A 23,795-nucleotide genomic window follows, 5' to 3' on the forward strand; every position below is an offset into this window, starting at 1 on the left:
AGTGAGGCCGAAGTCCGTGGAGACCTGGATGTGGCGGGAGTTCATGGCGATGGTCAGGCCCCGTCTGGGGCTCAGCGGGGGCACCACCTTCTCTCCATTGACCTAACGAGAGCGCAAACACACAGAGGGACATTAGGGGAGACTTGTTATGTAACACGTAACACATTCGTTTGTGTATTTGGAATGCTATTCAACTTAGAGCCATTTCCCCTAGAATATATTGATTTATTAAGAATAAAAATATATTAATAATTAAGTAGTAACAGATAAAAAAAAAAAAAAAAAAACATACGATAACAAAAATAAAGGTAATTTGAGAACTGTTTAGGCTAATCTGCAGATATGCATATTGATGCTTTTGAGTAATGAACTATGGCCCTGATGGGGCCTGCTCTGTCAGTGGCTTTAGATGTTGCTGTAGTGATATTTCAGATGTCATACTGTACGTCAGCAGTGAGATGCATTTCCAGAGCTTGGACTCCAGACTATTAAAAAAGGACGGTTGCTAGGCAGAATAATAATTTTTATGGGAGAAGGCTAACTGTCCTGAACGTCTTCCTGAATGTCATGTTCTCTCACCAGGAGAGTCTTCTTCTGCAGGAGACGGATGTCAGTGTCGTAAACGTCCACGTAGACCTCGTGAAGGAAGGATACGCGTTTGTTGCCCCCGCGACGGGCGTTCTTGCCTCGCACGGTGAAGGGCTCCAGCTCGCTGGGCAGATTGTGACCTTGAGACAGGACGTAGGTGTACGCGCCCTGATAATGGTGCTTGAGGTTGTCGAATGTGTGGTAGTGTGGATCCCCCTGGATAGTACACTTATCGAACTCTGTAAGGGTGGGGGAGGGTCACAGAAATAATCTCTCGTTAAACACAAAATCTCAGATAACACACGCATATACAAATTCAAACACAGACCATGCCAAGAGGTGTGTGTGTGTGTGTGTGGGCGGGGTGTTATGTAATTACAGTCCTACAAAAGTGCAAGTGTATGCATATATATGTGTGGTTGGGGGTTCTCACTCTCGGGCTTGCAGTATCTCTCGCCATCCTTGTCCAGGGCGCATATGGACTTGTCGTTGCACTTGAAATCCTTGCATGTCAGAACACCTCCCTGAGTACAGCTGCACTTCTCCACACAGCTGTCCGTCACCCAAGAGTCTCCCACCTAAAAACAAGCAAGACACTTCCATCACCACCAGCACCCCTCAAATAGCCAACACTCATCTACTGTATACTCAACTAAACACTCAACTACTGTATTTTACTGTGAATTCTGTATTAATTTACTGTAATGTACTGTATTAGTCCTGCATTAATTTCATCATTCAGTTAATGGGTTAACATTTTTCTGGTGTTTCACAGTGTGTTTGTGGTTTCCTAGCACTTCCTGTTGAGTCAGTGTAGTGGTCGCTGTGGGGCCGCGTGGGCTTTTATGACACGTACTGTTCCGCCTACACAGGTCTATACAGCCTCAGCAGAAACACAGCTGTCTGCACATCAGCCTCCGCAAAACCAGAGGCCACAGAACCAGCAAAATAGTTAGTTCCCAGCATGCATTTGAAAGTCAGTTGCCGTGTTTATTATTGTTTCGATTTTAAACAATATGGTTGAAACAATATGGTTGCTGGTGTTTTGAACAATGACATGACAGGATATGCCCATTGAAAATGGTTTAGTTAGGCTAGTTTATTCAGAAGAAAGACAACGTAAACGTGAAAGTACTAGGTATAACCCGGTATAAATATCCAGCTGAAGCGATCACAACCGAACAACCGAAGCGATGTGCGCTGATGCTGGAAGGCGTTTGGGTGCGAGCGAAAAACGCAACAATCGTCTTTGCATTTGCACTCACGTCGTGGTACTCTCCCTCGCCGTCGACGCAGCCACACTGGGACAGGGACACGCACTTGCCGTCGCTGAGGACGTGTCCGGCGTCGCACATGCAGCCCTCCACACACTGGGTGGGCGGCTGAGGGCAGAACATGGGGAAGAGGTCAGCGCAGGTCGGGGGGCAGGGCGGCGTGCAGTCTGAGTAGTGGCTGTTTGGTGGACATGGGAGAGCTGCGGGAACAAACACATGCAAACAAGACACATTAAAAAAGATAAGATACACATATATACATATATTTTTAGTGGCCCTCAGTTTGATAACCCTTTGCCCTTCAACTTTTCTCTGTCATTCTCTGTTCTTTTCTCTTCCAGTCTTTAAGGCTGTTCAGACCAAGAACAATAACTAAAACGATAACTGAAAGTGACCCCAACGATATCGTTCTCCATGTCGTTATCGTTATTTTTACTAGCTAGAGCGATAGTTTTTTGCCATTATCGTTAAAGTCATCGTTCTTGGTGAACATTTTCCCGCTTTCCCCCTCTCTCTTTGCCCGTTTACTCACGGCAGAAGGTGCTGTTCCTCCAGCTGATGGTCACTCCGGCACTCTGGCAGGCCTGGGCGTAGGCCTCCACGTTGTCGCACAGCGTGGCCTGCATGCCGTCGTACTCGCACATGTCGTACACGCAGTTGCCCGTGAAGGGCTCGGGCGGCAGCACCGAGTGGCAGGGCTTGAACTTGTCCGACATGATGACGCCGGAGCACTGCGCCTCGAAGGCCGCCTCCTCCGAGGAGGTGCAGTTGGGGTGCACGTCAGGACGGGTGTCTGGCTTGCATCTGAGGAGGAGGAATAGGAGGAGGAGGAGGAGGCAGAGAGGAGGTCAAGGACAATAGAAGAGATAAGAACCTGACAGAACAAGTACAAACTAGGGTGTTGCTTGACTTCATTGAGAGGATATTTTCATTCAAAACATTCCTGTATATCACAGCTGCGCATCAGGGAGGATTGGGGTCATTTTGCCCCAGAGCTCTGGGTTGTTCTGACAACTTCTCTAAAATAAACTCTCTTTTAGTGCTGATACTTTGCCATGAATTTGAATGTTTGCGTGATTTAGTGCCATAAAATGAAACGTTATACTTTAGTCCATGAAGTAGGTATTAGAAAGCCATAGTCATAGGTACAAAAATCTTGTGAATGTGGTACAATACGATCTGAATAGAAGGTGTGTTAATGTTTGGTCTCAAATTATATTGAGCTGTTAGGAGCACTCTGAAACCAAATACAAACTGCTGCTACAAAATTGAAACATCACGGGGGATTAGCAACACTCCCTGGACAGGTGTTGACAAACACTAATGTGGTAAAAGAAATCATTTCAGGGCTTGTGAGCCTAAAATTGTGGATATTTATAACTGCTTGCATCATACAGTCTTTGGCTGGTATGATGCAGTTTTCTGTGTGCATGTGAGTTTGTCTGTGGTTTGTGTTGGTTTGGGTTATCTTAACCCAAACCAACACAAACCACAGACAAACTCACATGCACACAGACACAAATACAAACCAAAACACACATTCAATCCTACAGAAACACAAATGTTTTGTCTGCACTTGCTAGTGAATCACACTCATTGTCCCCGACCCAGTAGAAGGTAACACAACCCCTAAGGTAACTTTTCCCCTTTTTGAAGTGCTGCCCCTTTGGAGCACAATGCTGCATTATTGAGAGCCCCTGATGCTTGTAACATGAGCAGAGCCTGTTTTGCAGCGCAGTATTGGCGAGCCAGCCAGTGCTGTGTTCCAGAGCGGTTCAAAAGTGCACTCACCCAGGATCACTGTCGCCCTCAGATTTCCAGCTATTGCCCAGCTCGATGACGTCCTTGGCTGGGCGGCCGTCGGGCATCAGGTTATCATCTGATGGTTTGCCATTGTAGTTTCCACACATGCCACAAACCTATGAAAGTAGACAGTGCACGGATAAATACTAGGTTTAAGTGGGCCAAGACCTTGAAATACTATAAATTAGAATTCAATCCATGTTGTTTAATTTCAGTTTTCATGCAATAATACACAGACTTTAATATTGAGTTTGTTATGAAAGAAACACTGTCACATCAAGTCTGATGGAATCTCACCTTATCAAAGTAGTCGCCTGGCACAGTGATCTCCAGGTGATGGACGCCATCAAACTTGACGATGAGGCCGAAGTTGGTGTCCAGCACGGTGTAGACGCCGCTGGTGGCGACGCGAGCGGCTGCTCCTGGGATGGTCAGAGGGGTGCGGACTCTGCGTCCGTCCAGCTACAGCAGGAAAGAAGGACATGGTGACGCTCTAAAACCACTACACTACGACCAAATATCACGTGATTACGGTATGTGCATGAATACGGTATGTATATGTGAATGTATACATATATGGTCTTGACATTAGGCTCTTGTGTGCTACCATGCTGTGTATGGTAATGTAAGTAAGTAATGGTAACATTTGACTGTCCCAGCCCAAGACTCTCCCAGGCCAAGTGTGGGTGACTAAGACAAAAATATTACTGCCAATGTTTATGGATAATTCTCTGAATCATGTTTTGCCTGATGGATACGATGCATAATATATGTGGAATTCAGAAACTGACAGAGAGAAGTTTTATATAGATTTTTGTTTCATTTTCATACTTCAGTGCAAGTCTTGCATTTTAAAAATCATCTTTATGCGTCGGACTCTCACCAGCACGCGGCCGCTCTTGCTGAGCGTGACGGTGGCTCCGGGCAGAGAGACGGTGATGGAGCGCACGTACGACGCCTCTGGCTGACCGCGCTCCTCGTTCTTGGCCACGATGGTGAACGGCGTGACCTGGGTGCTGTTGCAGATGGACACCAGCGTGTAGGTGCAGGTGCCCATGTAGGTGTGCATGACGCCATCGAAGGTGTAGTAGTGGGGGTCTCCAGCCACATGGCATACGCCCACACCTACGACAGACCAACAGTCAAATGGTCAACTAAGGCCAAGCCAACATATGGTTTGTCAATACATACTGTATATGGTGGCAAGTATCATATCATGAGCCTACATATGTGTCTTTTTATGAGCATGGGGTATGATAGCAGATATCAGATGGATTCTAAATACTATATATTTCTTTGCCATCAACATGTCAACTGATATATTTAAGCTTACACTGTGAAGCTGTTAAGCTCGGGGTGAGGAAAGAATGAGGCAACTAATCGCATCAGGAGCTGATAGTGAGGGTGAAGTACAACTTGTAACTTTGTCTTAAGAGTTTCATAATCACAACTGCAACTATAGCAACGGGACTTGGTCCAAAAGCCTATCAGTGATCCAGATCAGTCCTGTGTATTTAAGTGATAAAGCAGAACATGCCCATGCTGTGTGACCTCTGTGCCACCTTGTTTTGCTCAGACTGCTTTAGACATGCCTAGACAAAGTGTTGATATTTTATCAACACCAAAGCAGAACCCCTTTGGATTATTTTAAGGTGTACCCAGGATATGTGCACATCTCTTTGGTGTTCATCAACAGTGCCAAGGTGTCACCGCATCAAAGCTACATCCTTGCCTGGACATCATCATTGTTGCACAGAGAACAAAGACACCTAACTTACGGCAGACTTTATGTGGGCCTTTGAAGCCTTGCATTAGGCTGCACTTAAACCTCCCTTTGAATAAAATATGCTTTTAAAATAAAACAACAGTAGCTAATCCGGTGATAGATAGATAGATAGATATACTTTATTGATCCCTAGGGGAAATTCTAAGGGTGATGACCTTTATGTGGTTTAAGGGTAAAGAAATCTCTAATTAATCCCTCTCCTCATCATTCTACTCTAAGTCATGAACAGAAAACACCTCAATGCTATCCATAGAGTTATATATGATAACTTGCACTAGTGAGAATGACTATATAAATATAAAAGTCCTACCGCTTGAGTGACAGGCCAGTTCGCCATCGTAGACCTTACACTCCTGGGCGGGGCTACACTGCCAGGGCTCACATGTGACGTTGTTGAAGGGCCCACAGACACAGCGCTCAGAGCAGTCGTCAGCCGTGAACCAGCTGTCTCCCACCTGAAAACACACACACACAGACACACACACACGCACACAAACATGCATACACACACACACACACAGTCAGTGAGAGGAGCTAATTTCAGCATGCTAGAGAAATAATGACATAATGACTCAGTGAGTAAGTAATGCCTCTGCGGTGTGCTCAGACACTGAGGCCAAGCAAAACCAACTCAAATATGCAGGAGCTTAACGGCCAAAACAACAATGTCAGCATTATTTCAGATAAAGATGAATTTCTCCTCAGTAGAAAATAGTTTAAAGCCATGTTGATAGTGAACTGTAGTGCACACACACACACACACACACACACACACACACACACACACACACACACACACACACACACGCACACACAATCCGAGCGGTGCCATACCGGTCGGTAGTTGTTGTCCTTGTCGGTGCAGCCACACTGGTTGAAGGGCACACACTTGTCCCCACTGAGCACCAGGCCAGTGTCGCACACACAGCCCTCCACACACGGCTCGGTGCACGTGCCGGCTGAACCAGGCTCCTGGCAGCTGGGGGGGCAGGCCGTGCCACATGACTCATAGTGACTGCCAGCGGGGCACTTCAGAGCTGAGAGAGAGAAAGAGAGACGGACAGACAGAGAGAGAGAGAGAGAGAGGGAGGGAGAAAGAGAAAGATAGAAAGAGAAAGAGCGCACACGCGAGAGAGAGAGAGAGAGACAGAGAGAGAGAGGGAGGGAGAAAGAGAAAGATAGAAAGAGAAAGAGGAAGGGAGGGAGAGCGTGCACGTGAGAGAGAGAGAAAGAGAGAGAGAGAGATCAGGGAAAGGGGAGAGGGTGTTAAGGGGGAAAGACAGATTAAGTGAGAGAAAAAGGGAGAAGGGAGAAAAAGGTCAGGAGGAAGATAAAAATAAAGCGATGCAGAACGGAAAATATGAAGAGATAGAGAAGGGAAAAAGAATGAACAAAGAAAGAACAAAAGGGGAAAGAGAAGTGGGAGAGATATGGAGAGCCGTAAATCAATTGATCCACCTGGCTGAGTTCAGAGCCTTCCTGCGGTTTGGAACTTTCAGACAGGCCCAAGCAAGCCTCTCACAAGTCAACCGTGGGTTCTAACGACAGACTTCAAGACAGATTTACAGTATGCCCTAGGCCTCAGCATTTTTCTCTCTCTCTCTCTCTCTCTCTCACACACACACACACACACACACACACACACACACACACACACACACACAAACACACAGAGTTTATAGTTTATGTATGTTTGCTTCCTTGCTTGTGCATATTTATAGAATATGCACAAGCAAGGAAGCAAACACACACACACTCGTTATGACAAGGCATACTTACGACAGAAGGTGTTGTTCCTCCAGGAGATGGACACCCCAGCCTTGGCACAGAGGTCAGCATAAGACTCAATAGCCTGGCACAGGGCCACGGCACTTCCGTCTGTGCCACACTGGTCATATACGCAGTTCTCAAAGTAGGCTGAAGGGGGCACCACGGCATGGCAGGCCTTGAATATGCCTACGGAGACAGACAAGAGATCTGCTTGACCACTTGGACATCAATGGGCAGTGTAACTGATAGAGTAAAAAAATGGAGTATGGTGATCTGTGTGAGTGCATGAACTCGCACCATTGGGGTCGGTGATCATGCCACAGCTGGTAGGCTTCTGGGCTTCGCTCTCAATCGTAGCGTCACAGTTATCTATGCCACCGCCATGGGTACAGCTGTGGAGGGGGACGTTAAGATGGGGAAATGGAGAACATGTTAACCGTTACATCTTCAAGAGGTCATTATGATCGGCCATTATCGGTCAGTGTGTTTTCACTGTGATTTCAGAAAGAGAGCTGCCACTCACTCTGGCCTGTCATCAGGGACCTGCCAGCTCTCTCCAAGTTCGTTGGTGTTAGTTGCTGGTCGGCCATCTGGTTTTAGATTGTCGTCTCCAGAATTTCCGTTGTAGTTTCCTTTGGAGAATGAGGAACAGAGGCGTGTCAGGGATGTGTGTGTGTGTGTGTGTGTGTGTGTGTGTGTGTGTTGGTCGGGCTCTTAATTACTGGCATACCAATGGAACATTCTGGAAAACCTTTAAGGTGTCAGCACATTGCTCATGGCTCTTACCACACATTCCGCACAGGAGGCCGCTGTAGGAGGAAGGCAGGGTGACATCGACGTGGTGGTTGCCATCGAATCGCACGCGCAGCCCAAATTCCGTCTCCAGAACCACAAATTTGCCACTCAGGGAGATCTTCACATTCTTCTCGATGGTGACCGGTGGAGTGACCCTGAAACCGTTCACCTGTGGTGGACACACAGACCACTTCATTCAGCTGCACCTAGTTTCTTAGCTGATAAACAAGAATGCTCTTCATCTGCAGCAGGTGTAAACCTCTCTGTGACACAGGACTTTACATGCTTGTCAATGCATCAAATGTACAGGCAAAGAAGTAGTGGGACTGAAGCAGAAGATACAGTGTTCAGTAAAAGTGTTGTCTCACTGCACTTTCCTTTCAGAATGCACTGTCACAATTGAGCTGCATTGTTCAGTCCTTTTCACTGTGGCCTGTAATCTCCACCTGTTCTGACACGGCACACTGAAAGTGCTCGTTAGGCCCTGTTCTTCAATAGCTTCTTGGAACTCACCTGGACTTTACGGCCCTTCTCCAGGATGACCCGCTGGCCGTAAACGTTAATGACCACGGCCCGGACGTAGGAGACTTTCTTATTGCTGCCGCGGTGCTCATTCTGGGTCTCGACCGTGAAGTACGGCAAGCCGGAGGTCTCGTTGCAGGGTTTGGTTAAGGTGTAGGAACAGGAGCCCATGAAGTGATGGGTCTTATCATCAAACGTGGTGTAGTGGGGATCTCCAGACACCGAGCATGTTCCCTTATCTACACGGGAAACAGACATTTACAGATACTATAGAATTACAGAACACATGCGTAACAACAACATAACAATGAAACAACAATTTCACAATGGATTTCAAAACTTTCAGGCAGAATGACTTTTTTTCTTTTTTTTTTTTAATCAGCAAACCGATCGTACCCAGCGGTTGACAGCCATAGTCGCCGTCTTGCAGCTTGCATTCCTCTGTGGAGGTGCATGTGGTGTTGCGACACTCGATCGCCCCGCCACCGTTGCACACACACTGCTGCGTACAGCCCTCCAGGTACCAGCTCTCGTTCACCTGTGCACAAAAACAATAATAGATCGTCATCATATAACAATTCCATGTCAGAGCGACCACATGGCCTCCGTTCACGAGGAGTTGGACTCCGCTTCACCCACCAACGACCCAGTGCGGGCCCTTGTTCACTGGGTCGGTAAAAGTGTTTGCTATGCTTTGCCACCTCAGATGTTTCTTGGCGAGACATGGAAACAGAAGCCTTGTAAATAGCTTTATGGGCAACCACAGGGGAAAGACCCATAGTTAAATTTAAGCCTAAATCCATTTAGCTGTTCTTAGAAACAGCTCAGCCAGATATTACATTTAACAGATTCATGTACATGCCTTGCATAAGCCCAATGTATACATTGTACATGTAAAACAATTTTTTTTTATTGTGAATAGAATATGAAGTGTAAATGTACAGTAAATTTAAATCTAAAACTAATTATAAAAAGAATAATCTGATGTGTAAATATTTTGTACTGTATATGTCTGAATAGTTTAGTTTTCATGGTATCTAAAGACTCTCTCTCTCCCTCTCTCTCTCTGTTTGTGTGAGCACAGGCGGTGTCGTTGTTTCGGCGTGGACACTCACAGGGTGATATGAGCCTTGGGGATCCACACAGCCACAGTCCTTGAGCGGGACACACTGGTCGTCGCTCAGAACGAAGCCGGGGTTGCACTGGCAGCCCTCCACACACTTGCTGCCACAGCCTCGCGGCCCGCTGACCCCCAGACAAGTCTCTGGACAGGAGCTGACGCACATGGTGTAGTGGCTGTTCGGGGGGCAGGCCAACGCTGCAGAGACAGAAAGACAGGGGGGGATTTTGCCCTGAGTGTTGGTAAACTGTATATCATCAGTGTGTCGCAGTGTGCAATACTGTGTGTGTGTGTGTGTGTGTGTGTGTGTGTGTGTATGTGTTCACAAGTTAATGTTTGGATGCTTGGCTCTACATTACTATCATGTTAGCGTGTAAGTTCATGTGGGGAACAGAAGGAGAAAGAGAGAGTGTGAGAGAAAAACAGAGAGAGAGAAAGAGACAGAGAGAGAGAGAGAGAGAGAGAGAGAGAGAGAGAGAGAGAGAGAGAGAGAGAGAGAGAGAGAGAGAGACAGAGAAAGAGGGGGGAAGACTTACGACAGAATTCTGGCTCCCTCCACTGGTGGACCGGTGCTCCTGCACCCAGGCAGGCATCGGTGTAGGCCTGGAGCTGGTCACACAGCATCTGCTGCATACCGTCGTAACGGCACATGTCAAACACGCAGCTCTGGAAGAACGGCAGCGGGTCCACCACCTTTACGCAATCTCTGGACACGGGAGGACGCGAGAGAGGCCAGGAGTGAGACAGATAGTACACAACACCGTTTGAGAGACAGCACAAGTCTCAGTGTGTTTCTCACAAGTCTCAATGTGTTCTCACAAGTCTAGCACAGTGTCTGTGGTGTCTGTGATATGTCCTTACCTGAAGGGACCCGCGGGGTCCTTGAGCTTCCCACAGTTAGCAGGGTTGGTCACAACAGCCTCCAGCTCTGGTTTGCAGGGAGGGTCAGGGGAAACATCAGGCTTGCACCTATTAAACACAGATTTGAGTCAAGTTGACATGATGGATGGGTGGTATTATATATATATATATATATTATATAGTATATATATATATATATATATATATATATATATATATATATATATATATATATATATATATATAGTATGAAATATTCATATACCCCTGTTGTGACTAATAAATAACCATTGAGAGCACTGAGAATAGCCGGAGGGCTGAAACGTCTGCTCTGGCCCTTTATTTAAAAATAGCGAGCCACTCATAGCCTCTTGCTCACAGTATTGGTTCGCACCTGGACTTAAAAACTGTCATCTAAGTGCAACAATACTTCTTTGCCTTCTGACTAATAAATGACCAGAAGGTCAGGGGTATATCAACAAAACAAGTCAGACTAAACTTATTCATAGCATTAAAAACTAATGGTCAAGTTTCCCTATCAAGAAATTTGCTGCACAAGTTTCCCTATCAAGAAATTTGCTGCACTTGTGCAACCTCTTGTGCAACTATTTGAAAAGTAAATGCCCTTAGTAAATCTGCCCCTACTGGGAGCACTAATACCTGTTGCTCAGAGGAGAATGAAAACACGATATTGTGAAACAGTGGAATCCGAGAGACGGTGAAGGTGCACACACTCACACATCATCCTCATCCTCATCTGTCTGCCAGCTGTTCCCAAACTGATCAGAGCTCTCAGCCTGGGTACCATCTGGTTTGATGAAGTCATTTCCGGGGTTACCATCAAAGTCTCCGCACAGGCCACACATCTGGTCATGATATGTGCTGAGAGAGGTCAGACACAGAGTGAAGGACGTGGGAGTGGCCGAGAAATAAAAAAGACAAAAGTAGAATAACGATGAGGATTTTCCAACTGAAGTAACACACTAAAAGATTCACCAGCAAGTAAAACAAGAGATTTAAAGCGCTTATCTTTATAAGTGGCATGGATGTGTGTGTGTGTGTGTGTGTGTGTGTGTGTGTGTGTGTGTGTGTGTGTGTGTGTGTCCAAACCTGGGCACGGTGATTTGGGCATAGTGGTTGCCATCCCAGCGCACTCGGAGCCCAAAGGTGGTCTGAAGGGTGATGTACTGCCCAGCCAGGGACAGAGACATCAGCGGAGATGGCGAGTGAGGGAGGGCCACTCTACGGCCATCCACCTGCACCATGCGAGAGAGAGAAAGAGAAGAATGAGAAGACATAGAACAAAGAGAGAGAAAGAGAGAGAGAGAAAAAAGAAAAGAAATATAGACAAAGAGCAGTGTGAGAGAGAGAGAAAGAAAGAAAGACAAAGAAACAAAGAGAGAGAGAAAGAAGAAAGAAAGACAAAGAACAGTGAGAGAGTGAGGGATGAATAGAGAGAGAGAAAAAGAAAGAAAGAGAATGATGAATGGGGGGGGGGGGGGGGTCAAGGGTTTACACCTACAGGCCATTGACCGTAAATCGCTTCCTTGTTAAGAGATAAGAGATAAGACCTCTGAAGTAAAAAGCCCCTTTGATCCCCTTGGAAGATTAAAGACCAGAAGAGCTGCGCTCAAGTAGAGCATGTTGTAACATGGCCAGGACTTATTTAAATAGATTTGCCTTTGTGTGTGTGTGTGTGTGTGCGTGGCAGTGACAACAGTATAGATGGCAGGATGAATGAAGTTATTGAAGAGGAGGGCAGATGTAGGAGATATGTCCCATTAATCCCGAGATTACTTAGAGGCTGGAATATGGATAAAATAAAACTTAATCATGCAGATGTGTGTGTGTGTGTGTGTGCGTATGTGTATGTGTATGTGTATGTGTTTGTGTTTCTTTGTGTTGGGGGATATGGTCGTAGAAAAGCAACTCTACCCACAATAGCACACAATATGAAGGCCCATATGGGTTCTGATGCTAAATCTGCTTACCAGCGTTCTTCTGCTCTTCATCATGGTCACCGTGACGCCGTCGACCGTCACATAGAGCTTCCTGAGGTATGAGGCGCCGGACACTCCTCTCTCTTCATTCTTCGCCTCCACTGAGAACCACGGCCCTGAAAATGAAGAGAGAGAGAGAGAGGCGTTGTGGTCAATCTCACTGAGCTTGGGTGACGGGTGGCCCCCAAACCTGACGGCGGATTTCTGGTGGATTTCAAATCCTTCCAAATAATTTCCTCACTGATAAAATATTTTAGAGTAACGTTAAAGGCAGAACAGAGGTTTGAGTACAAGACAAAGCTATTTCCATTTCTTTGGTCTCAATTGATGCATTATCTAATTCACCATATGGGTGTTTTATGAGATGGGTGGGTCAGGTTGATGGAGTTCCCATTCACATCCACCAGGGGTCACCCTCTCACCTGTGCTGTTCTTGCAGGTTCGTGCCAGGGTGTACGTGCAGGTGCCCATAAAAGTGTAGAATTTGTCATCAAAGGTGCTGTAGTGAGGGTCTCCTGAAATCGTGCAGTCTTCAAAACCTGGGAAAAGACACACAACCTGAGCATGGGTATTATGTGCAACACTGGTGAATGGCTGCCTAGCTCGAAATCTACGAACTACACTTAGTTACGGCCTAACTTTAGAGGACCTAAGACCTACGACCTGCAACATCTTCAACAGAATGTGCAACTCAACTCTACAACTTATGTAGGTCAGTTTAAGCACTGAAGTCCAGGAGATGAGAGCCATACTTACCGACAGGGTAACAACCAACAATGCCTTCCTGGACCCCACACTGTTGCATTGGGGGGCAATCGGTGGCCTCACAGGTAACAGTGGGGGAATTGCACTTGCACTTCTGCTTACAATCGTTAGAGTAGAACTCCTCACCGGACTGAAAAGCCAGGAGGACCATTGTTATCATAAAATATCAATAAAAAAATCAAAAATAAAAAAAAACACTGTCGGTGTATATGTTTATGGATGTTTGCATTGCATGGTCAGCATTAATAAATAAAAATAATTTTTTTTTTTTTAAAAATCACACCTCATAGTACAGTCCATTGTATTCACATCCGCAGCTGTCGTTCTTGATGCACTTGCCAGCGCTGAGGACGTATCCTGGGTTACACACACACCCCTCAGCACACGTCCCATTACACTGACCAGGAGTTGGCAGGACACAGGAAGGCTGGCAGGGTGAGACACAGGACTCAAAGTGGCTGTTGTCAGGGCATTTTAGAGCTGTTGGGGGTCAAAGGAACATCAATAATGTTAGACATTGTCTTAAGACATTGTCTCACTTTATATAGCCAAGGGCCTTAAGCCCCTAAACTACAACCTGGCCTATAATGCTAATGAGACACATTAATTATTAATAATTAAAAGCAATATAGCTAGTGATTGTGATGTTGGTAGCAGATATTACCATAACTATGATTACCTACGGCCAAATCACCGCCATAGTGATATTTCACCACTCTCACTTGTGCCATTTTGCTTAAGCACTATCTTAGGATCAATGTTTAGAATGTATGTGCCGTGATAGCTGGTCCCTAGAGACTCACGGCAGAAGGTGCTGTTCCTCCATGATCCGATGGTGACTCCACGATCCTGACACTCATTCACATAGGCCTCTATGGCTTCACACAGGGCAGAGTGCAGTCCATCCAGCTCACACACGTCAAACATGCAGTCCTTATAGAAGCTCTGGAAAACAACATTTAGCATTATGATTGCTATATGGATGAATGGTATTCTTACAGTATAATCGGAAAACCCTGATTTAATACACTGGGGTTTCTCATCCACATTCCTAATGCACAACTAATATTTAGTTAGTTTGTAACTCACATTTGGATTAACCCTGGGGTGGCACACGGCAAATGGGCCTTTGCTGTCCAGTATCATTCCACAGTAGGCAGGAGACTCATACTCATCCTGCTGGTCATCTGTGCAGCCTGGATAAACCTCATCGGGTATCTTGTTGCATCTAACAATCAGGAAACAGTTATGTTAAGAATCTCTCCGCCTGTGTTTATTGAAGTTCATTTCACCCTCTATTGAGTTTATTTATATAGCACCATTAACACTTCATCTTATTTTAGGGAGGGCACACTTGACTAAGAGCAAACAGTCCATGCCTGTGTGGTGACTGTGAGTGTGTGTGTGTGTGTGTCTATGCAGTCTTACTCTGGGTCAACGTTCCAGCTATCCCCGAACTCCACAGGGCTGGTCACCAGATGGCCGGAGGAATTCCGGAAATCATCCTTGGCATTCCCGTTGTAGTCTCCACACAACCCGCACACCTTGTTCTTATAACTGGCAAAACGATAAGGGCAGATATTATGCACCACTATGACTAATCGGTCACTACATATTTAGGTGTATTTTAGGTGTTTAACAGCTTTGACTGTTGTTACTCACTCTGCAATCACTTTGATGTCCATGAAGTGGTTGCCATCGTAGCGAACAGTCACTCCAAAACTCATGGCCACGGTGTAATGTTTTCCAGACTTGTAGACAGAAACTTCTGGATCTGGGCTGAAAGGCACGTTCACTCGGGTCCCATTGAGCTGGATGAGGATATTAAGAACAGATGTTAAAGAGACACACACAGCACATGCAGTGATACATATTTCATGGGCCACTGCTCTATTTTACATGTAAACAATCAACTGCTGCTCTCTGGGTAGAAATAGGAATTAATCATCAAATAACCAAAACATTAATGGCCACAATTTCTTTTTTTTTTACTTTGTCTTTTTGTCTCTTTTTTAAAGTGTATAGGAGCTTTTGCTTTTTTGCAGATATGACAGTGGAGAGAGACAGGAAGCGAGAGGGAGAGAGAGATGGGGTGGCACTCTGCCACCCGCTTGGACGGCAGCTCCTATAGCCTACTTTTCTTCTCTTTAACTTCACCTCACCTGCACATCTCCTCCTCTCAGAATGGACACTGTCACCCCTTTGGCATGGACGTGCACAGAGTCCACGTAGCTGATTTTGTAATTGTTGTGTCGGTTCTTATTGGTCACGTAGACCTCATAGTGAGGCACGCTGGTGGTGTTGCAAGGTTTCGACATCAGATACGTGCAGTTCCCCATGAAGTCGTACTTGCGCTTATCAAAGGTGGTGTAGTGGGGATCAGAGGTGGCAATACAGGTGGAGTCGTCTGGAGGCAAAAAACAAACAAACAGCAAAAAAAAAAAAAAAAAAACACTGAACATTAGAGGCGGACACTAAAGAGAAGCATGACAATCATGAAAAACACACATCTGGCCCGATGACCACCAGATGGTGTCGCCCACTGATTCGACAGTGCTGCTCAAAATGAGTTTGACAGTGTAGTTATGCGCGTGGTCATGGGATCAGAATGGTCATTATGTAGTCATCTTCATTCCCAGCAGAAGGCATCGTTTCTGTAAGACACTTGGTGATTTTGAAGTCAAAAAGTATTTTATTTAGAGCAACAGTCTTTGTTTGAATACAGAAGTCAATGGTGGCCAGTTCTTTTTGTTTACTGTTGTACAGTGTCAGTAACTGAATATATTTCCTTGCCAATTTCAATTGGCATAGACAAGCAAAACATTTACGACAACTGACATGTATAAGGCAGGAGTGCCTTTCTCGAGTGAACTATTCCTTTAAGTTCATTGTTGAACCTTAGATGTCCTTAACTTTAATTTGTGCACATGAGAGAAGGGAACAATGGCCGGCTGAATAGCTTGCTCTGACCACACAAAAGAGTCAAGCCCATGAAAAGTATCAGCTTATTCACAGTGTGAGCCTGAGAGGGCGGAATGTGACCTCAAAATATGTGACTTATCTATGGTTTCAAAGATTAAAAAAAACAAGGCACAAAAGAATAATAGGGGTAACTGTTATTTTCAGAAATAGTTAAGGGCTTTGTGGTTTCCCTCTCAAACAGCCGCTGCTGGACTCTGGGCAATTTTGTGGCTATCCAGTAAAGCATTTATGAAGTCACTCTTGTTTTTGTTCTTACATACTCTTGGAGGAAAACGAAGCTGACGTGAACAACACCACTTACCTTTGGGATAGCAGCCATGAACTCCATTGACCTCTCGGCACTCCTCAGTGGGAGTACAGCTGTTGTCCACGCAGTTGAGAGTGTAGTTTCCAGCACAGCGACACAGCTTAGAGCAGCCATCCCCAAAGACGATCTCTCCGGACTAAAGAGAGGAAATAACAGCAGGTTATACAGTATTTATATATTTACACACATACAGTTGTGTACCATATGCTGTTACTCAAACTTCCCTTCCCCTCCATAAGAAACTCTTTGTACCTCATAGTAGTTGTTATTAGCGTCAAGGCAGCCGCACTTCTCCACAGGCACGCAGCGCGAGCCTCGGAAGAGATAGCCGGGCTTGCAAAAGCATCCGGTGATACAGGATCCAGTGCAGTTGGTGGAAGGCTCCCTACAGCTGGGGATGCATGCTGGGCCACACTCGATATACTCCGCATTGGGGGGGCACTTCACTGGGGGGGGGGGGGGGGATAAGAGGGAGAGGGGAATGGAGACAGAGACAAAGAGAAATGTGAAGTTCACATACTCACAACTACAGATCTACCAAGATTCAAGATCTGGAAAAAGGCTCCATTCAATTGATTGATGGATAGAATAGTTATCTTTTGGTTTGTCCATCAGGGTGCATGTATAGGCCACTTGTTGGATTATAAAGTTGGGTAGCAAGCAGTTTTATCTAAGACCAATAATTAAAATTTTTTGATAGTTGAAGCTCTTGATCAAAATGATCTAAATGAAGGATCTTTCTCTTCTAAACAACAGATATACCTGGAGTGGTTGGTTTGGGAGTTGTTGGCCGGGGCGTTGTAGGTTTGGGCGTTGTAGGTTTGGGAGTTGATGGTTTGGGAGTTGATGGTCGGGGTGTTGTTGGTTTGGGTGTTGTTGCTAATGAAAGACAGAATAACCATTGGTGTAGTGACTGTAAGCTTACTTCATTTAAAGCATACACTTAAAGCATTTAGTTATACAAAACTCACCAATGGGGTAGCAGCCCAGAAGTCCTCCCTGGACGCTACACTCCTGTGAAGGGGGACACTCTCCATCACTGCAGCTGACGAAAGGAGGATTGCACCTGCACTTCAGGTCACAGTTAGAGGTGTACCACTCCTCCCCAGGCTGAAAATGAAAAGTAAAAAAATATTAGTAACCATTTAACATAGATGTCAATGTAGTGCATTATATAAGCTTAATAAGAAAGAGGAGAATTATGTATTTTTTTGGAAATATAGAATAACCACTAATACGAATAATCACTAATAAGAAACCAAGTCAGTCATTGCATTAATGTAATCACCTGGTAGTATTGGCCATTGGTGTGTTGGCATCCACAGCTGTCGTTCCTGACACACTTGCCAGCACTGAGAACGTATCCTGGGTCACACACACACCCCTCTGCACACGGTCCATTACACTGCCCTGGGGAAGGTGTGACACAGGAAGGCTGGCAGGGTGGAGCACAGGACTCATAGTGGCTGTTGGGAGGGCAGGTCAGGGCTGTTGATAGAGAAAAAGACAAAAATAGTTATTAATTTGCTAAATCCTTTTTTTTCTCAACAAATGTACAGAACCACCAACAACATGAGGGTGATAAAGACTCACGGCAGAAGGTGCTGTTCCTCCATGATCCGATGGTGACTCCACGATCCTGACACTCATTCACATAGGCCTCTATGGCCTCACACAGGGCAGAGTGCAGTCCATCAAGCTCACACACATCAAACAAGCAGTCCTTGAAGAAGCTCTGGAGCAGATCAGAAGACACAACATGGAAATATATCGTTAGCTCACTTTTAAAATCTAAAGTGTATCTGAATGTTGCAATAAAAAGACTCCTTTAACATAAACCATTTTTCATAATGGATGTGCTTTTACTCACATTTGGATTAACCTTGGGGTGGCACAAAGCGAATGGGCCGTTGCTTTCCAGTATGATTCCACAGAAGGCAGGTTTCTCATATTTATCTTGTTCCTCTGGTGTACAACCAGGTACAGGCAGTTCAGGAGATTTGTTGCATCTGTGTGCACAAAATAGAATCATTGGTAGATTTGCATGGTAAATATATTAGTGGCCAATGTGACTTTGTGTTTCCTCATATATTCCTGTGGGTCTAACTACTACGTAGCTGCATAAGTTAAAGCACTTCTGTGCGCATAACTACATGTACATTGTATGTGTTAAAAATGCATGATGTTGTTATGGTGCTCCCTGTAAAATCTTACTCTGGGTCAGAGTTCCAGCTGTTTCCAAAGTCATTCGGTTTTGACACGAGTTCGCCTGTAGGCGTACGGAAGTCGTCCTTGGGGTTGCCGTCGTAATCTCCACAAAGGCCACAAAGCTTCTCTTTGTATCTATGGAAGCAACGTTTTTTCTTTTAGTTTATATATTAGAGCAAGATAAAATAGCTGATTATTCCAGAAAAACCAGCCTTATGGTATTGACATACACCTGAAAAATACAGAATCAATGTACGAGCATGAACCAGTATCCTGATTTTTACTCACGCTGCAATCACTTTGATGTCCATGAAGTGGTTGCCATCGTAGCGAACAGTCACTCCAAAACTCATGGCCACGGTGTAATGTTTTCCAGACTTGTAGACAGAAACGTCTGCAGCTGGGTTCACAGGCAGGTTCACATTGGTCCCATTGATCTGGGGATACACACAGAGAAGAGAGTGAAGGGACATCCAGACGCTTGATACACATAATGGACCACTACTACTTTAAGTACAATGTTGAACCACTGCATGATAGACATTTGAGCAGCATTTCATAAAGACACCCTATGGGAATAGTTAGAATCAAAACATTCTGCATGGATATTTGCACTTCTATTTTTCAATAGCCGTGTGCTACTTGCATCCTATATCTTACCCGCACGGTTCCTCCTTTAAGGATAGATATGGTCAATCCATGGACGTAGACATGCACCGCTGATACGTAGCTGATTCTATTGTTGTTGTTGCGGTTCTCATTGGACACATGGACCTCATAGTGTGGCAGACCAGTGGTGTTGCATGGCTTGGACATCAGATAGGTGCAGTTGCCCATGAAGTTGTAATTCTGCTTATCAAAGGTGGTGTAGTGAGGATCACCAGAGGCAATACAGGTGGAGGTGCCTGTGGATGAAAAAAGATAGATACTATTAATAGATACCAAAAATTAAAGCATGCCACACAAAATCTCAGAATCTTAAAATGTTCATGAGCAAAAGAGATTTAAAAAAAAAAAATACCTTGAGGATAACATCCAGGGACTCCATTGACCTCTCGGCACTCCTCAGTGGGAGCACAGGTGTTGTCTACGCAGGAGAGAGTGTAGTTTCCAGCACAGCGACACAGCTTGGAGCAGCCATCCCCAAACACAACCTCTCCAGGCTGATGGAGAAACAAGTTTGTTAGGAGTCATCTTATTTTGGTGATACTTAATCCAATGATAGCTCAAAGACAACAAAAGCAACATTTCTGTCTTGATCATACCTCATAGTAGTTGTTGTTGTCATCCAGACAGCCACACTTATCAATGGGAACACACCGGTTTCCTGACAGCACAAAGCCTGGTCTACAGAAACAGCCGCTTACGCAGGTCCCAGTGCAGTTACTGGAGTTAATGTTGGGTTTCTGGCAGGTGGGGACGCATGACGGACCACACTCCAAAAAGTCAGAATTAGGGGGGCACGTCACTGTATAACAAGAGAGAATGAAGAAGTTCAGAAAAAAATGGAAGAGGACATAAATGCAGAGATGACGAGGAGACTTTCATATTAGGCTACTTAATTATTTAAAAAATAAAAACATGTTATCAAGTCTGTACATATGCTGGCCACTAGGACAATCTAGGTAGTGAATTAAAGCAGCAGTATTGTTACTTACCTGGTGTTGTTGTTGGAATTGGCCTTGGTGTTGTTGGTTTGGGAGTAGATGGTGTTGGTGTAGATGGGCTGGGTGTGGAAGGTTTGGGTGTAGTTGGTTTGGGGGTAGTGGCTGGATAGAAGGGGGAAACAATCAGTTGTTAGAGTTCTGGTAGACAGTATAACAGTATCTAATATTACTGAAATATGTCATACGTTGTTTGACAAAATTACAATTGTTTAGCTTTGATGGCATACATCACAAACTAAAAGAAAGGTTCTTCATATATCAAATAAAACAAATTACACTCACCAATGGGGTAACAGCCCAGAAGTCCTCCCTGGACGCTACACTCCTGTGAAGGGGGACACTGTCCATCACTGCAGCTGACGAAGGGAGGATTGCACCTGCACTTCAGCTCACAGTTAGAAGTGTACCACTCCTCTCCAGGCTGAAAATGAAAAGTAGAAAAATATTAGTAACCAATTAACATAGATGCCAGTGTACTGCATAATATAAGCTGAATAAGAAAGTGGAGAATTATGTATTTTTTTGGAAATATAGAATAACCACTAATACGAATAATCACTAATAAGAAACCAAGTCAGTCATTGCATTAATGTAATCACCTGGTAGTATTGGCCATTGGTGTGTTGGCATCCACAGCTGTCCTTCCTGACACACTTGCCAGCACTGAGAACGTATCCTGGGTCACACACACACCCCTCTGCACACGGTCCATTACACTGCCCTGGGGAAGGTGTGACACAGGAAGGCTGGCAGGGTGGAGCACAGGACTCATAGTGGCTGTTGGGAGGGCAGGTCTGGGCTGTTGATAGAAAAAAAGACAAAAATAGTTATTAATTTGCTAAATCCTTTTTTTTCTCAACAAATGTACAGAACCACCAACAACATGAGGGTGATAAAGACTCACGGCAGAAGGTGCTGTTCCTCCATGATCCGATGGTGACTCCACGATCCTGACACTCATTCACATAGGCCTCTATGGCCTCACACAGGGCAGAGTGCAGTCCATCAAGCTCACACACATCAAACATGCAGTCCTTGAAGAAGCTCTGGAGCAGATCAGAACACACAACATGGAAATATATCGTTAGCTCACTTTTAAAATCTAAAGTGTATCTGAATGTTGCAATAAAAAGACTCCTTTAACATAAACTATTTTTCATAATGGATGTGCTTTTACTCACATTTGGATTAACCTTGGGGTGGCACAAAGCGAATGGGCCGTTGCTTTCCAGTATGATTCCACAGAAGGCAGGTTTCTCATATTTATCTTGTTCCTCTGGTGTACAACCAGGTACAGGCAGTTCAGGAGATTTGTTGCATCTGTGTGCACAAAATAGAATCATTGGTAGATTTGCATGGTACATATATTAGTGGCCAATGTGACTTTGTGTTTCCTCATATATTACTGTGGGTCTAACTACTACGTAGCTGCATAAGTTAAAGCACTTCTGTGCGCATAACTACATGTACATTGTATGTGTTAAAAATGCATGATGTTGTTATGGTGCTCCCTGTAAAATCTTACTCTGGGTCAGAGTTCCAGCTGTTTCCAAAGTCATTCGGTTTTGACACGAGTTCGCCTGTAGGCGTACGGAAGTCGTCCTTGGGGTTGCCGTCGTAATCTCCACAAAGGCCACAAAGCTTCTCTTTGTATCTATGGAAGCAACGTTTTTTCTTTTAGTTTATATATTAGAGCAAGATAAAATAGCTGATTATTCCAGAAAAACCAGCCTTATGGTATTGACATACACCTGAAAAATACAGAATCAATGTACGAGCATGAACCAGTATCCTGATTTTTACTCACGCTGCAATCACTTTGATGTCCATGAAGTGGTTGCCATCGTAGCGAACAGTCACTCCAAAACTCATGGCCACGGTGTAATGTTTTCCAGACTTGTAGACAGAAACGTCTGCAGCTGGGTTCACAGGCAGGTTCACATTGGTCCCATTGATCTGGGGATACACACAGAGAAGAGAGTGAAGGGACATCCAGACGCTTGATACACATAATGGACCACTACTACTTCAAGTACAATGTTGAACCACTGCATGATAGACATTTGAGCAGCATTTCATAAAGACACCCTATGGGAATAGTTAGAATCAAAACATTCTGCATGGATATTTGCACTTCTATTTTTCAATAGCTGTGTGCTACTTGCATCCTATATCTTACCCGCACGGTTCCTCCTTTAAGGATGGATATGGTCAATCCATGGACGTAGACATGCACCGCTGATACGTAGCTGATTCTATTGTTGTTGTTGCGGTTCTCATTGGACACATGGACCTCATAGTGTGGCAGACCAGTGGTGTTGCATGGCTTGGACATCAGATAGGTGCAGTTGCCCATGAAGTTGTAATTCTGCTTATCAAAGGTGGTGTAGTGAGGATCACCAGAGGCAATACAGGTGGAGGTGCCTGTGGATGAAAAAAGATAGATACTATTAATAGATACCAAAAATTAAAGCATGCCACACAAAATCTCAGAATCTTAAAATGTTCATGAGCAAAAGAGATTAAAAAAAAAAAATACCTTGAGGATAACATCCAGGGACTCCATTGACCTCTCGGCACTCCTCAGTGGGAGCACAGGTGTTGTCTACGCAGGAGAGAGTGTAGTTTCCAGCACAGCGACACAGCTTGGAGCAGCCATCCCCAAACACAACCTCTCCAGGCTGATGGAGAAACAAGTTTGTTAGGAGTCATCTTATTTTGGTGATACTTAATCCAAAGATAGCTCAAAGACAACAAAAGCAACATTTCTGTCTTGATCATACCTCATAGTAGTTGTTGTTGTCATCCAGACAGCCACACTTATCAACGGGAACACACCGGTTTCCTGACAGCACAAAGCCTGGTCTACAGAAACAGCCGCTTACGCAGGTCCCAGTGCAGTTACTGGAGTTAATGTTGGGTTTCTGGCAGGTGGGGACGCATGACGGACCACACTCCAAAAAGTCAGAATTAGGGGGGCACGTCACTGTATAACAAGAGAGAATGAAGAAGTTCAGAAAAAAATGGAAGAGGACATAAATGCAGAGATGACGAGGAGACTTTCATATTAGGCTACTTAATTATTTAAAAAATAAAAACATGTTATCAAGTCTGTACATATGCTGGCCACTAGGACAATCTAGGTAGTGAATTAAAGCAGCAGTATTGTTACTTACCTGGTGTTGTTGTTGGAATTGGCCTTGGTGTTGTTGGTTTGGGAGTAGATGGTGTTGGTGTAGATGGGCTGGGTGTGGAAGGTTTGGGTGTAGTTGGTTTGGGGGTAGTGGCTGGATAAAAGGGGGAAACAATCAGTTGTTAGAGTTCTGGTAGACAGTATAACAGTATCT

General features: G+C 44.8%; 1 protein-coding gene across 1 annotated transcript in view; it reads right to left on the reverse strand.

Moving 5' to 3' along the window:
* zanl (zonadhesin, like) overlaps nt 1–23,795 on the reverse strand; it is a 52,313-nt gene that overhangs the window by 6,873 nt on the left and 21,645 nt on the right. Inside the window, exons 55-107 of the mRNA XM_076288374.1 lie at nt 23,625–23,735; nt 23,232–23,434; nt 22,988–23,129; nt 22,628–22,872; nt 22,256–22,404; nt 21,974–22,102; nt 21,630–21,768; nt 21,353–21,494; nt 21,048–21,247; nt 20,731–20,869; nt 20,440–20,550; nt 20,047–20,249; nt 19,803–19,944; nt 19,442–19,686; nt 19,070–19,218; nt 18,788–18,916; nt 18,444–18,582; nt 18,167–18,308; nt 17,862–18,061; nt 17,545–17,683; nt 17,336–17,452; nt 16,826–17,019; nt 16,568–16,709; nt 15,447–15,691; nt 14,947–15,095; nt 14,713–14,841; nt 14,374–14,512; nt 14,088–14,229; nt 13,568–13,764; nt 13,276–13,414; nt 12,942–13,058; nt 12,511–12,635; nt 11,630–11,775; nt 11,258–11,401; nt 10,520–10,627; nt 10,195–10,364; nt 9,654–9,856; nt 8,935–9,076; nt 8,530–8,777; nt 8,008–8,185; nt 7,745–7,853; nt 7,519–7,613; nt 7,231–7,407; nt 6,286–6,488; nt 5,762–5,906; nt 4,549–4,790; nt 3,963–4,127; nt 3,654–3,781; nt 2,395–2,666; nt 1,854–2,062; nt 1,022–1,166; nt 580–827; nt 1–102 (exon numbers count right to left, since the gene is read on the reverse strand). The exon at nt 1–102 is cut by the window's left edge and continues 28 nt beyond it. Coding sequence (XP_076144489.1) covers nt 1–102; nt 580–827; nt 1,022–1,166; nt 1,854–2,062; nt 2,395–2,666; nt 3,654–3,781; nt 3,963–4,127; nt 4,549–4,790; nt 5,762–5,906; nt 6,286–6,488; nt 7,231–7,407; nt 7,519–7,613; nt 7,745–7,853; nt 8,008–8,185; nt 8,530–8,777; nt 8,935–9,076; nt 9,654–9,856; nt 10,195–10,364; nt 10,520–10,627; nt 11,258–11,401; nt 11,630–11,775; nt 12,511–12,635; nt 12,942–13,058; nt 13,276–13,414; nt 13,568–13,764; nt 14,088–14,229; nt 14,374–14,512; nt 14,713–14,841; nt 14,947–15,095; nt 15,447–15,691; nt 16,568–16,709; nt 16,826–17,019; nt 17,336–17,452; nt 17,545–17,683; nt 17,862–18,061; nt 18,167–18,308; nt 18,444–18,582; nt 18,788–18,916; nt 19,070–19,218; nt 19,442–19,686; nt 19,803–19,944; nt 20,047–20,249; nt 20,440–20,550; nt 20,731–20,869; nt 21,048–21,247; nt 21,353–21,494; nt 21,630–21,768; nt 21,974–22,102; nt 22,256–22,404; nt 22,628–22,872; nt 22,988–23,129; nt 23,232–23,434; nt 23,625–23,735 — 8,612 coding nt within the window. The remainder of the gene's footprint in view (nt 103–579; nt 828–1,021; nt 1,167–1,853; nt 2,063–2,394; nt 2,667–3,653; nt 3,782–3,962; nt 4,128–4,548; nt 4,791–5,761; nt 5,907–6,285; nt 6,489–7,230; nt 7,408–7,518; nt 7,614–7,744; nt 7,854–8,007; nt 8,186–8,529; nt 8,778–8,934; nt 9,077–9,653; nt 9,857–10,194; nt 10,365–10,519; nt 10,628–11,257; nt 11,402–11,629; nt 11,776–12,510; nt 12,636–12,941; nt 13,059–13,275; nt 13,415–13,567; nt 13,765–14,087; nt 14,230–14,373; nt 14,513–14,712; nt 14,842–14,946; nt 15,096–15,446; nt 15,692–16,567; nt 16,710–16,825; nt 17,020–17,335; nt 17,453–17,544; nt 17,684–17,861; nt 18,062–18,166; nt 18,309–18,443; nt 18,583–18,787; nt 18,917–19,069; nt 19,219–19,441; nt 19,687–19,802; nt 19,945–20,046; nt 20,250–20,439; nt 20,551–20,730; nt 20,870–21,047; nt 21,248–21,352; nt 21,495–21,629; nt 21,769–21,973; nt 22,103–22,255; nt 22,405–22,627; nt 22,873–22,987; nt 23,130–23,231; nt 23,435–23,624; nt 23,736–23,795) is intronic.

This window comes from Alosa pseudoharengus, unplaced genomic scaffold (assembly GCF_046254945.1).
Source record: "Alosa pseudoharengus isolate Yale_2024_CS ecotype anadromous, Long Island Sound unplaced genomic scaffold, YU_APseudo_1.1 YU_APseudo_1.1_scf_17, whole genome shotgun sequence".
Classification (NCBI taxonomy): domain Eukaryota; kingdom Metazoa; phylum Chordata; class Actinopteri; order Clupeiformes; family Clupeidae; genus Alosa; species Alosa pseudoharengus.